Source organism: Apteryx rowi, unplaced genomic scaffold (genome assembly GCF_003343035.1).
Source record: "Apteryx rowi isolate R43461 unplaced genomic scaffold, aptRow1 scaffold_170, whole genome shotgun sequence".
NCBI classification, from domain to species: Eukaryota; Metazoa; Chordata; class Aves; order Apterygiformes; family Apterygidae; genus Apteryx; species Apteryx rowi.
The window spans coordinates 1,115,480-1,128,082 of record NW_020447975.1 but is presented as its reverse complement, the minus strand read 5'-3'; the positions used below and the strand labels follow the sequence as shown (position 1 = coordinate 1,128,082).

Below are 12,603 nucleotides of genomic sequence, written 5' to 3'. Positions count from 1 at the left end.
CGGCAGGAGCGGTGCCAGCTCCCGGGGCAGAGCGGAGCGCTGGCGCAAGCCGCGAGCGGCAGGCCCAGGCCCAGCCGCGCGCCTGCTCCGTTGCACGGGCGTTCGTCGGTTCCCTTCAGAAACCGACTAAACTGGTGTAAAAATTCAGAATTTTTTTCTGATTAGCTCAGTGAGCTACCCTGGTCTCTGAGGAGGCAGACAAATTCTGGCATTAGCGTGTGGGAGAGAAATGAGGAGGGAGCAGGAGCAGACCTCTAGGTTCTCTCATACCTCGTACCATACTCTCGTGCCATACCTTAATTTCAAACAAAATTCAGATTCCGGTACCTTTGACAACTTTGCTCTAATCCTTACACATTCTTGTACCTTTTCTCATGTGTCTTTCTGATTTTCTTCCACTTTCACCGCTTCTCGACTTCCCAGTGTTTCTGTTTCCCCTTTCTCTAACTGCGGGGTGCCCGGCGGGGACGCGGGCTGCCTCGTTGCTCTGTTCCCGTGCCCCGGCAGGCCGGAGGAGTGATTGCAAACCAAAATCCCTTAAACCCGTGGGGAAAAAAAGAGAACGTTCGCTCATTGTGGGTGGCACTGGGCAGTCTGGTTCGCAGGTAGGGACGTGAAGGAGCCTAGCGTGCCGCGGCTGTCGATGCCCATTTGAAAGCGGCGGGAGCTGGGGTGGCTGAGGTGCTCACGGCTGCTGTCTGCTCCCTCTCTGCCCGCTTCGCTGTCCTGGAGATTGCTGCCTCTGATCTAACATGTCTTCTTGGAATATACAGATTGAAGAATTTTGGAGACTTATAACTTAACCAAATTTGAGGACACTTTCAGGAAAAAAAAAATCTTCAACTCATTGATAATACTGCTAATAAAATTCCCATTTCCAAGCATGGATGGACTTCCATGAAGCTTTTCAGAGGGCTGTAAGAATATTTTTAACATGGCAAAACAATGTCGTTTTTCTCTAACTTCATTCCTATAAATTGCTAACTATTTAACTTGAAATATTGATACATTTAAACTATTTGGCTTAAAAGTTTTAATGGCCATTTTGTGTCTYGGGCTTAATTTCCTGCCAGTGTTGTGAATTAGTTCATCTCCCACATATAACAACGCTGAGAAACCATAACTATAATAGTCCATTTTTCTGTCACCTATGAAAATATAATTTTTGTAAGTCATGCTAACCTAAAATACTTCTTTTAACCCACAAGAAGTTGATAAAAACAATGCTTTCCTGAATATTTCTGAAGTAAAAATACCTGATATGTTTTAAAATACCTTTGGGCCATTAAGCCAATTAAAGTTTGATAATTTTTTCAATATTAAATTTTTCAATATTATTTCAGAGCACTGGAACAGGTTGCCCMGAGAGGTTGTGGAGTCTCCTTCTCTGGAGATATTCAAAAGCCGCCTGGACGCGATCCTGCGCAACGTGCTCTAGGTGACCCTGCTTGAGCAGGGGGGTTGGACTAGATGATCTCCAGAGGTCCCTTCCAACCTCAGYGATTCTGTGATTCTGTGAYTACAATTAGGTCCTCCTAATTTATACAGAAGTATAATAGGAGCATATGTCTATTGTTGTGGATTCTTCTCGCCATAAATCACAAAAATAATATTAAACTGGCATCATTTTGTAAGAAAGAAAAGTCAAGGTGTAACTTCTGGTAACATGTACTTATTTTACATTTTTGTATAAAAAATGGTATTTTTATCTTTTTATTTTTGTAGTGGCAAGGAGTAGGAAAAGAAAATTAGATTAAAATATTTATTTTCTTCATTATTTCCGTGCATTACTTTTTTTGACATACAGTATATTCTTATAAACTAAATGCAGATTTTATTGTAAATATTAATACATAGCATACTCTTGTGGACTCTGAATTTTAATGCTTCTGTTACTAGAGGGCGCAAGATTATAAGGAACCAATTTTTATAAATTTAGGCTACAGTTTCTGTTGTCTTTCCTTAAATTTCAGATATCAGTCCACTTTTTTCATGATTACTACAATCATTTAAAAATCTCAGCTTTTTTTTTTCCATTCTGTAATAGTTGTTGTATTAAGTACTGATGGAGAATGCTGAACAAGTGTGTATGAAATCCCTTGTTCATCAGCAGTTCAAGCAAATATGACATGTAATATATGTATATATAGTATATTGAATCCTATCATGTGATAAGCATATGCTTTTCCTTTGTGTAATCTTGCTTATTGTCATGACTTAACCTAGGAAATACTCATTGCTCTCTCACCAGTATTTCTGTGCATTACATCTCAGATGAATTTCTTGCTACTTCTTTCTCTGCTCCTGATCCAGCACATGCATAATTTTAAGCACGAGTAGTCCCATTCAAATCAACCCAAGTATGAGCTTCAGTCAACTGAAGAAGGTGTATGCCTCAATCCAGAAAAGCAATTTTATTTATGTGCAAATTTAAGTATACCAGCAGTCCAAGTGAAGGTTGGAGATTAATGGGACATATTCTCTGGAATGGCTTTTCACTCTGCTCTTGCATGAGTCTTCCTGTGGTATAATCTTATTCCCAAATACAGTTGTATTGAAGATCAATCTTAGGTTCCTTTGTTGAACGGCTATATCCTCACCCGTATTTAATGCATAGTCTTATTTATGATTTTTTATTCTGTGAACACTTGACACCAATTTAGATTTATGCTTCATCCCAAATGTAATGTACAGCCTTAAAATGAAGTATTATAAGGAACACAGGACTGGAAAGGACTGCCTAGGTCATTGAGTCTAGTCGTTTGATGCTGAAGACAGCAGGCACCGTACGATCCTTTTCATCTTAAAAGCAGTTAGATTTTTTGCTCCCGCTACTCTGACTAGAAGGTTATGCAAAAACCTCATTGATCTAATGCTTAAATGTATTCTTGGCCAGCTTATATTCATTTGTTCTTTTGCCAATGATATGCCTTAACTTAAATAGCTCTTCTCCTTCATTTAAATTAAGACATATATGTGTGTGTGTGTGTGTGTGTAAAAGCTCAGTGCATCAGTACAGTGTCAGTATTATATAATTTTTTGAATTCATGATCTGAAACTTAATAGATTTCTTCAATGACTTAGTATTCTTGTTTTTTCCTTTTATAGCTTTACATGTGGTACACATGAAAATGAGGCTGAGAACGCGGAAAGCTTCTCAGCAGTCAAATCAAATTCACACACAACGTGCTTTGAGGGCAAAGAGGAAACATTCAGAGGTGGAAGAGAGCTTACCTGTTGGCGGAGGAAAACCACAGAAAAATGAAACTGGCTTGTTGTCTTCAATCAAAAAGTTTATTAAAGGAAGCACACCCAAGGTACAGCCTTAGTGGGTTTCTTCTTTAATTTTTGTATTGGGTCATATTCAGTTAAATTTGATAGAAATATTTTTATTAAGGATAAATAAAAGCATGTAAAAGATTGATGTTCCTTTGGAAGCACAATGTTTTTGTAAATAATTGGAAAGCCAGAAGTACCTATGATGGTTATGCCAGATAACGGATATTAAAAAAAAACCAAAAACGCAAACCTGCAAACCCTACTGGAGTCAATTGTAGATATATTTGYGACAGTCCAATAAATTATAGGATTTATTACTAAGGTACTTTTTTGTGAAAATGTTGAATAATAAATTCAGTGGATTTTTAAATTCTGGTTCAAGGATTCTTTTGAATTTGGGAATTACTTGTACAGGGAACTAAGAAAAGCAAGTCTGTAAGCATAAATTTGCTGTATATTTTTAGCATTCCTGTTGGAAATTTTGTAGGATTCCAACAATCAAGAAAGGTTGAAAGTCACATACTCAACTGTCTTGGAACTGATACGACTACTCAGTGTATTACTGCAGTGAATGTTGCCCCCAGCTAGTGGATCAAATTTAAACACTGTCGGGACTAAACCACTAAATCTCTTTTGTCTTGATCCAGACAGAAATCTGAACTATACTAATCTTCACATTTTAAAACCCGTTGAAAGTAAGTTTTGAGGGAGAATTATATAACTTTGATAGGCTGAATGTAACCTTGCAATTGCTTCAGAAGCCTGTATATTTTTTTCTATAAATAGTCCAAAAAAAACCCTTTACTTACTCCCAGCAATCCAGATATTGAAATTATGTAACTGTAAAATTTAAAGAATATGTAAGAAGTCATAATTATATTAAAACATATCTCAGATGAACTATATGGTAAATAGCAATTATGATTTAAATTCAGAATCATTTTCTGTTGTTTAAATGTTGAAAAGAGATAAATTTTAACAAGCTGTAGTCAAAATAATTTTAATTAAAGTAACAGTATATTCTTAAATTGTCAAAAAATATAGTGAAATTTAATTTTTAATAGCATGTGTTCATTCCTGTCATTGGAATATAGAGATACTGACGATGAAATATTTCGGTAAAAGTAAATGGTTCAAACTGCTTACCTTTTGTGTTTCATTAAACTAGGACAATTAATCTATTTTACAGTCTAGCATCTATATTACAGCACAATAGTGCAACATTTTGGCTGCAAAACCACTGCAACAAAATGCTGAAATCTAAGCAAAACATTTTATGTTGGAATTTTAAGATAAGAGAAATATGTCTGGGTTTTGTTTTGTTTTCCTCTTCAAGGTTTTGTTAACTTTCTCTCTTCCCCCGTTCTCTTCCTCTCCCACAAATTTGAATTACATTTTGTTCTTTTTTTTCTGGATGGGTTTTTTAATGTAAAATGTCCACGTTTTTCTCATATTTCCTTTCATGTCCTCTCCTGTGTCTGTAGCAAGACTTGGAGTGGTTCCAGCGGCATTAACATGGCATGATATTGATACTGCTGGGCTATCTTCCAAAGCGCTAATGACTTAACAAAGTAGTCTTGTGGTTGCCATGGGAACCCCAGAACTCTTAGAGATAGGCTGTGTGTGTACCTTACATAGTAGTTCATTTATGGGTATGTTAAAATCTAAATCAGGAATGAGATTCTATGGATTTATGGCAACAAATGTATTCATAGCAAGATATAACTTTAAAATATGCCAGTTTCGATGACAGTCATAATTCAGTTAACAGATATTATAAGGATGCTTACTGGGAATATTCCTTAAACAAACAAAAACTAAAAAACATCAGTGCTATTTAGTTAGAGAAGATAGGAACTAAGATGTTGCTCTTGAAATGAGGATGATGACAGGGCTGATCTTGAGTCTTTTGCTAACTCACAGCCCCCATGCAAGTCAACAATAGTATGAAATACAAATTAGTGTTTAAAGAAAATTCCAGAATCAGAGTTACAAAATGACAAATCTGATATACTAGAAAAACAGATACACATATACGTTCAGGAAGTACTATTTCAATTTTTAAGTTTTAAAAACTGAAATATTGTAGAACTTGCTGCTGTACAATACTCTAATCTTTTTTGATTTTTGAGTTCTAGCAGTGTGATAAATTACATTGACTTATCATTGTGTTGTCATTACTTCTAGTGTCAGTTTAGGCTATTCATTAATATGAATATCATTCCTGAAAACAAGCTAAAAGCTAAGAAAACATTTGTGTCAGTGTGACATTGCCATGTTCCTTATGGCACAATTATTGATAATAATTGGTTATATTGAACTGAATAGATCATATAATTCAAATATATCTAATTATATAAATATAATATATTTATTAYATATATTTGCAATAAAATCTTCAGCGTATAAACCAAGCAGAACAACAAGGTTATATGTAATTTCATCTTTGAATTGTATTAACACAAGCCACTTGAACTATGATACTGTGGTTTGTGATATTGTCAGGCCTCCTCTTGTCTACTGATTTATGTTCACATTACATAAACGTTTATTATTGCTCCAAGTCTTGTTCATCGTTTGGTTGTTTGCTTTTTCTTCTAGTCTGGTCCATTGCTTTTTTTGTTTCCTTTTTGTCAAATGTTTTTTAGAAATGGTGGAGTTTTGTTTTGTTTTTCTGTTTTGGGAAAAGATGTCTRCAGTTTGAGTTGCAGCTTTTTTAATGAATGTAATGCGCTTCAGAGGTGCAAGATTGGCAGTCCTGGAGACTAACGTCATTTTTTCACAGAACTAGTACAACGAGGACGCAGCAGTGTGAGCTTTCCCACAGCTCCTTCATAGATCCTCTTCTGGGGGAACCCTTCTAGGATGAAAGGGCAGTTCAGGCTCCAGATTTGCTGAATTCCTTGTGCTCTGCTGATACTATCAGCCTGATTTCCTGTTCTCGTTGTGATTTTTGTAATAATTCTACACCTGTCTCCCATAAAGCAGGGCGAGAGCACRTTCATTTTATGAAGGCAAATGGATAGCTTTTAGAAGTTAATATCTTATTTTTTTCAGTGTTGAATTTGAGCTAATGACGTAGAAGATGAAATTCCTTACTGTTCTTTTATCAGTTCAGTGAGCCATCTGTCTTCTCTGATTATATGGATTTATTGTATATACAATAATATTAATTGTAAGTGATAGGAATTTGACTGATCTCACAAAGATTGTTGGTCAAGAAGATGCTGCCAGTAGGGTGCTTTTGGGACCGTGATGTTCRCATGCATTGTCTTCTGATATGGATGTCAGTGCGTTCCCATGCTTTCTAGTACTTCTTTTAGTTAATTTAGTCTTAGTGTGGGCTCTAAATTAATTTTACTAAAGGATCTACATACTTTTTTCTGGAGCAAGCAAACTGATTTCCCTTTTCTTTTTAAAGATTTGAAAACTACTACTGCGGAAAGGTACTATGGTAATTCTAAAATTGAAATTTTAATTAACTTCAGTGTGCTCTGTGGCCTTGTTATTATTTTGATATTTACTTCCATTTATTTTGCATTGTCTCACACTTTACATTTCAATGTGCTCCCAAAGGTCATCTTTAGATTTTAGGTTGCTATTTTATTAAGATATAGTAGGTGCTTTGGGGAAAAAGGGGAGGAAATCTGTCTTAAACGTGTGCCTACACATACACTCATGCACAAAAAATATGCAAAAATATCTGGTTCTACAAGAGCTAAATCATTCATGTAAGTGCCACAGAGGAGAACAGTCATTTACTTAAAGGTAAGAAGAATCACTGGGTTATAAGCCTTGCTTTTAACATTTTTAACTGCTGAATTTTGTCAGGTAGTATCTAATATGGATTAAATATTAGCGAGTTTTATATTTATATACAGTTCAGCAAGCTACGTTACATAGGGAGATTCATGGAGAATTTTATATTGGATATGCAGTTTACTTCTTGTGCATTTTAACAGGCAGAGCAATCAAGTTTCAGACGATTTTAGTTGTTGTGTTTCTATGTTTCTCTAGTTCCTCAGTACTTAAATATTTATAAATTGGTTATCCAGTAAAACAGTATTTAAAGACGGTTTTTCTACAACAAAAATTCCAAGTACAGCGTTGTTTCCCAGTACTCTGCTATTTATCCTGAGTTATGTCAATTTAAATGAATTTAAAATTCCAGCTGGCCAGATACACGTTGCATATTCTTCGTCTGGAAGTGGAACAATAAATGGATCTTTTATGGAGCTTTCCTTAACAGCTAACATTTCCTGGTAGTATTCAGTGGAGAAAAGAGGCACTTTTCAGTATGTTTCTTTTTTTCCCCCTTTTCTGTTTTAAGGAAGAAAGAGAAAATCCTGCAAAAAGAAGTAGAATTGAACGGGATATAGATAACAACTTGATTACATCCACACCTCAAACAGGAGAAAAGCCTAATAAACAGATCTCTCGAGTAAGACGGAAAAGTCAAGTGAATGGAGGTCTGTAAATATTCTAATCATATGTTATTACAGTTGAATGGTGATTCAGTACTTACAGCTGTTTACTRATAAAGGACATTTTTTCAGTGGTGGAGGATTATTAAGAGTTTGTGATTGACTTCAGTGAGAGCAAGGCTGATCTAATAGTAGCAAAAAAGATCTCCAAGACTATGAGTACAAGTTACAGTGGACATGTCTGAGAAATAATGTTTTATCTTTGTATGAACAATTTGGATATGGGACAGTAACCAGCTATTTTGGAACTAATTTAACTATTTTATTTTTTTATTCCAATAAGCTAATGATAATTGTTACTTGATTTAGCTCATTTTCCATTTTCTTACAAACAAGTGGGATATTTCTTCCCAACATATGACCTTTGTGGAAGTAACCAGGTGTGCTTAGATATTAAAAGCACTTCTGAAAGACATTGACAGGTTTCTATCACAGAATCATAGAAAAATTTAGGTTGGAAGGGACCTCTAAAGGTCATCCAACCACCTCGTTGTGAAAATTATTTTCTGAGTATCTAGTCATGACACGCCCAGATACTTCAAGTATTAGATAAAATGTTCAATGAAATTAATAGTGTAAACAGTGGTTCTAAACCTAACTTAAAAAAACCCTTTTATTAGACTTTTTGCCTAAGGAAACAAGACTTAAGTGATTGTGCTGTCCGTATTCCTTCATTCTCCGTTCCCTCATTAGCTTCGAMATCCATTGGCTAGTTTCCACCAAGTTAGTCAGTGAGGCAGAGGTCTCAGCGATCTTATGTTCCAACAAGATTTGTAAAATTGTAAGTAGAGGATAGAGGTCCAGATTAGTGACTTCAGTGATGGAGAGATTACAGTGTGAGGGAGTTACCTGTTTGGCTGCTGTCAGATGGTTACGTGTGCTAAGGATGTCCATGTCACATGCCTTCAGGGGAATCCTCTTTTCCAGTATGGGCTACTGTTTGTTAAGACTTTTTGCCTCCTGGAGAGAGAATGGATATTCATTCACTTGTAGTGGGATGCATGCAGACAGTGCTCGAAGAAGGAGGAGAGGCTATTTACTTAACCAGGGTTCTCTGAGGTATGCACATAGACYACACTCAACCCATTTTATTGTTACAGCGATATGAAGTTCTTAGTTAAGATATTCAGTATTAGTGAAGGCGCTGAGTTGCAGCTGGCACACCCCATGTTTTATATAAAAACGCTAGGAAGTGTGAAGTGCTTGTGCAGCTCCATCAGTCTCCGCTGACAAAAAGGTTCTTAACTCATGTGCACAAAATACCTTTGCTTACTTCCATATGGACAGACATCTCAAAGACTTGTTACTGTATAGTAAATAACTTCTTTTTCATTCCAGCCTCAGAATTATGTCTTGGATTTCACCCCTGAGATAGCAGTTTTAGATCTAGGATGTGCATTAGCGTATGTGCACATTTATAGAAAACCTTAATTGTTATCTGTTCTGTTAATTGCAATGTGAAGATTTATTTAATTCCATGTCTTTTGTTATCTGTGATAACAAACTAATTATTTTACTTCAGATTTATGTGTGTGTCTGTGTGTGTATATTTTTATATATACACTGTATATGCAGAACAATTAACTATGGACTTGATCTTGGAAGTCTAGACGTTCAGCCGTTGGAGTTCCACTGACACTTTTTCTTATTGCTGTCTACTGGAGTCCCACTGACCCTGACATCTGTTTGTTGTGAAGGGTGCACAGCATCTGAAAGTCTGTCTTCCATCATCAAGCCCATTTCAAGGATTTAAACTTATTATTAAACTTACTATTAGCTATTATTTGTTAAAGTATAGCTTACTTTTTATAACAACTATTGCTTGTTAATTTAAAGTGGTTGCTTAAGATGATGTTGAAAATTCGCATTTTGTTTTTATGTTGATACTGAATTTCTAATTCTTTTTTATTTTAATGAAATACTCAGGTTAATTTATCTGCCTATCAAGGAGAATTATGAGCAACAGTCATCTTTCCTATAATGAAAATGATAATAAAAGAGAGGATGTAACTCTGAAAAACAGAAACATGCCCCTACACTTCATAACTTTTCTTTTACAGAAGCTGGAAGTTATGAAATGACAAACCAACATGTAAAGCAAAATGGGAAATTAGAAGATAATCCTGCTACTGGCAGTCCCCCACGAACTACGTTACTGGGCACCATATTTTCTCCTGTCTTCAATTTTTTCTCACCAGCAAATAAAAATGGTAAGCGTAATTTAAAAAGCCAATAATGTTAAAGCTAGGACCTTTATTTTATTTTATTTTTTTTAGGAAAAAGCTGTTTTGAGGCAGCAGTACATTTTTCCTTCTGATTTACAGACCAAGAGTTACTGCTGTCGGAAAAAAAAGGCCTCCTTCCTAATTCTAAGGGTGGCTCATTAATAAAAGAAGCAATATGTTTATATTCATTAGGACATTTCTTTCCTAGGTATAAGTATAGAGCACTGTACCTTTTGTTAAAAAAAATTGGTGCAGAGTTCTTTCTCCCAAACACATTTGTCATAGTCTTCATTTTGTTTTTTATTTTGTAACCTGAATCAAATAAAGCCATCTTCTGTTATTCTGAAACATATTTTCTTTGTGTTTAATAATGACTACAGTACTCTGATCGGTAACTCACCTTAAAGATAATGACCAAGAGTTTACTGAAATCTTAATTCAGGAACATCAGGATCAGATTCTCCAGGACAAGCTGTTGAAGCTGAAGAAATAGTCAAACAGCTTGATATGGAACAGGTAGATGAGATTACTACAAGTACTGCAACATCAACCAATGGAGCAGCTTATACTAGCCAAGCAGTGCAGGTCAGATCTACTGTCAACAATGGTTTAGAAGAAGTGGAGGAAACAAATGATCGTGATCTGCCACCACTTACAGGTAAGAAATGCGTGTTTTCCTTCAATTCAAATCTTGAAGCTGTATGTAATTTGGACTCTTAGGGAAATGCTGCTACCTGCATTTTGTATAAATAAATATTTCATATTTGCTTAGGCATGCCAAAAAGTATTAATACTGGTTTTAGTGTTTAATAGACAAACCTCTTTTATACACCAAAAAGAGTTTTTGCAGGCAGGTCTCATCCATTTCTGGTATAACTGAGTTGACCTCTGTAAAATTTTTTCAAATTAAAACAGTGATTCCAGGAGTAGGGCATTTTTATTAATATTTAAGGCACTCCCTCTGCTTACATTAGGAATTCATGCCTTGGATTTGCTCATCACAAAAGAGAAATTTGCAACATTTTGGTTTCTTATAATAAAACAGCATGGTGAGGTCAAGAAATATAGATCTTGCATTGATTTTTCCACAATTTTCTTCAAAAGACTCACCACATGTCTTTTTGTCCAAAAAAATTGTATCCCTAAAATTCAGCCTCACCTCTTTGTGGAAGGCCAGCATCAAATTATTAACAGTTACTTAGACCCTCAAAATTTTGGTATTTAAGTAGCGCTTAGGTTTATGAGGGCTCCTATCGAGGGAGTAAATTGCCCCCAAGCAAGGTGGCTGATGTGTGAGCCACAGGTCCAATGCAGACCTCCTGATCAGCTCAGCCAGTCTGCAGCTAATTCCCTAGGGCCTTTTTTCAGAAGGGCTCCTCGGACATGAGGTGAGAGCGAGCTGCAGACGGAATGAATCATGCTTGCTTCTTAGAGCCARCTTCCCACTTCCCATTTTCCCCATGACTCTCTTCCATCACACAACCGACAGGTGTTCCTCTCGTGACAAAAACGCCCTAGCAGATGATGAGATCAGCTGGCGATGTGACTGGAGTGTGCATCCCGGTTGTTCACATCATCGGAGGTTGTGTGGATGCCTTGCTGTATGATAGGGGCACTTCCACTTTGGCCAGAACGCGAAGTACCGTAGGATGATGTGACATCGAGCTGTCAGCTATGTGTAGTCCATCTCAGCTGAAACATGGGACATTGCCAGAGCGGGGCTGAAGGGGGAATTTTTCACTGTTGTTTGAAGCACTCCTGTATCAAGTGCAAATTTTCACTTCTAAAAACTGCACTAATAAGACTAGCTCTTGTGGTTTTTTTGTTTTATTTTTTGTTTTGGTCATTTTCATTGAATTTTAGCACCAGTATCTCCAGACAGTGGCTACTCATCAGCTCATGCAGAAGCCACCTATGAAGAAGACTGGGAAGTCTTTGATCCGTAAGTGCTAATATTTTTGCTGAAAATATTAAATTGATCATTTTGGGTATTGGTTTAAGAAATCTTTATTAGAGTTGGTACATTTTCTTACATTATGTTAATGAATTCTGAAAGCACCTAAAAAATAAGCGTATATTGATATTGTAGTGTTTCCTTCTTCAATTTAAATTATTTATTTTTTGTGCAGCCTTAAATATTAAAATACTTAGTTGGGTTACAACATCACTAATTAATGTACATACATTTCTACAACTAAATCTGTATTCTTTTCAGATATTATTTCATCAAACATGTTCCACCACTAACAGAAGAACAACTTAACAGGAAGCCAGCTCTTCCACTGAAAACGAGAAGCACACCAGAATTCTCATTAGTTCTAGACTTGGTAAATATGTTACAAACACATATCAAAAGTAGGGGGAGAGTTAAGTAGCACTAAATTTATTTTGTTTGTTGCTGAAATTAGTAATATTGGCTTTAAACAAAAAGACCTGTTGAATGTTACAATTTTCGTAATGTTTTTTTTTAAAGATCCTCTACATAAAAATATATTTAATAGTGGCAAGAATAGAATGCTTGCTGTATTTATTAAATATTTCACATCTTGCTTAAAAAAAAAAATTAAAATTTTCATCATCTTGAAAAAAGAGTTACCTGTCCCCATAAAGCTTTC

The 12,603-nt window shown here is 35.8% G+C and overlaps 1 protein-coding gene across 2 annotated transcripts in view; it reads left to right on the top strand.

Moving 5' to 3' along the window:
- Positions 1–12,603, top strand: part of CTDSPL2 (CTD small phosphatase like 2) — a 46,425-nt gene that overhangs the window by 17,287 nt on the left and 16,535 nt on the right. Inside the window, exons 2-7 of one of the 2 annotated variants that reach the window (XM_026060700.1) lie at positions 3,109–3,317; positions 7,610–7,748; positions 9,824–9,973; positions 10,431–10,646; positions 11,852–11,930; positions 12,204–12,315. In XM_026060700.1, the coding sequence (XP_025916485.1) occupies positions 3,126–3,317; positions 7,610–7,748; positions 9,824–9,973; positions 10,431–10,646; positions 11,852–11,930; positions 12,204–12,315 (888 nt within the window). In that variant the 5' untranslated portion in view covers positions 3,109–3,125. Of the gene's footprint in view, positions 1–3,108; positions 3,318–7,025; positions 7,048–7,575; positions 7,749–9,823; positions 9,974–10,430; positions 10,647–11,851; positions 11,931–12,203; positions 12,316–12,603 lie in introns of those variants that run through there. The other variant, XM_026060701.1, reaches the window with a different exon arrangement.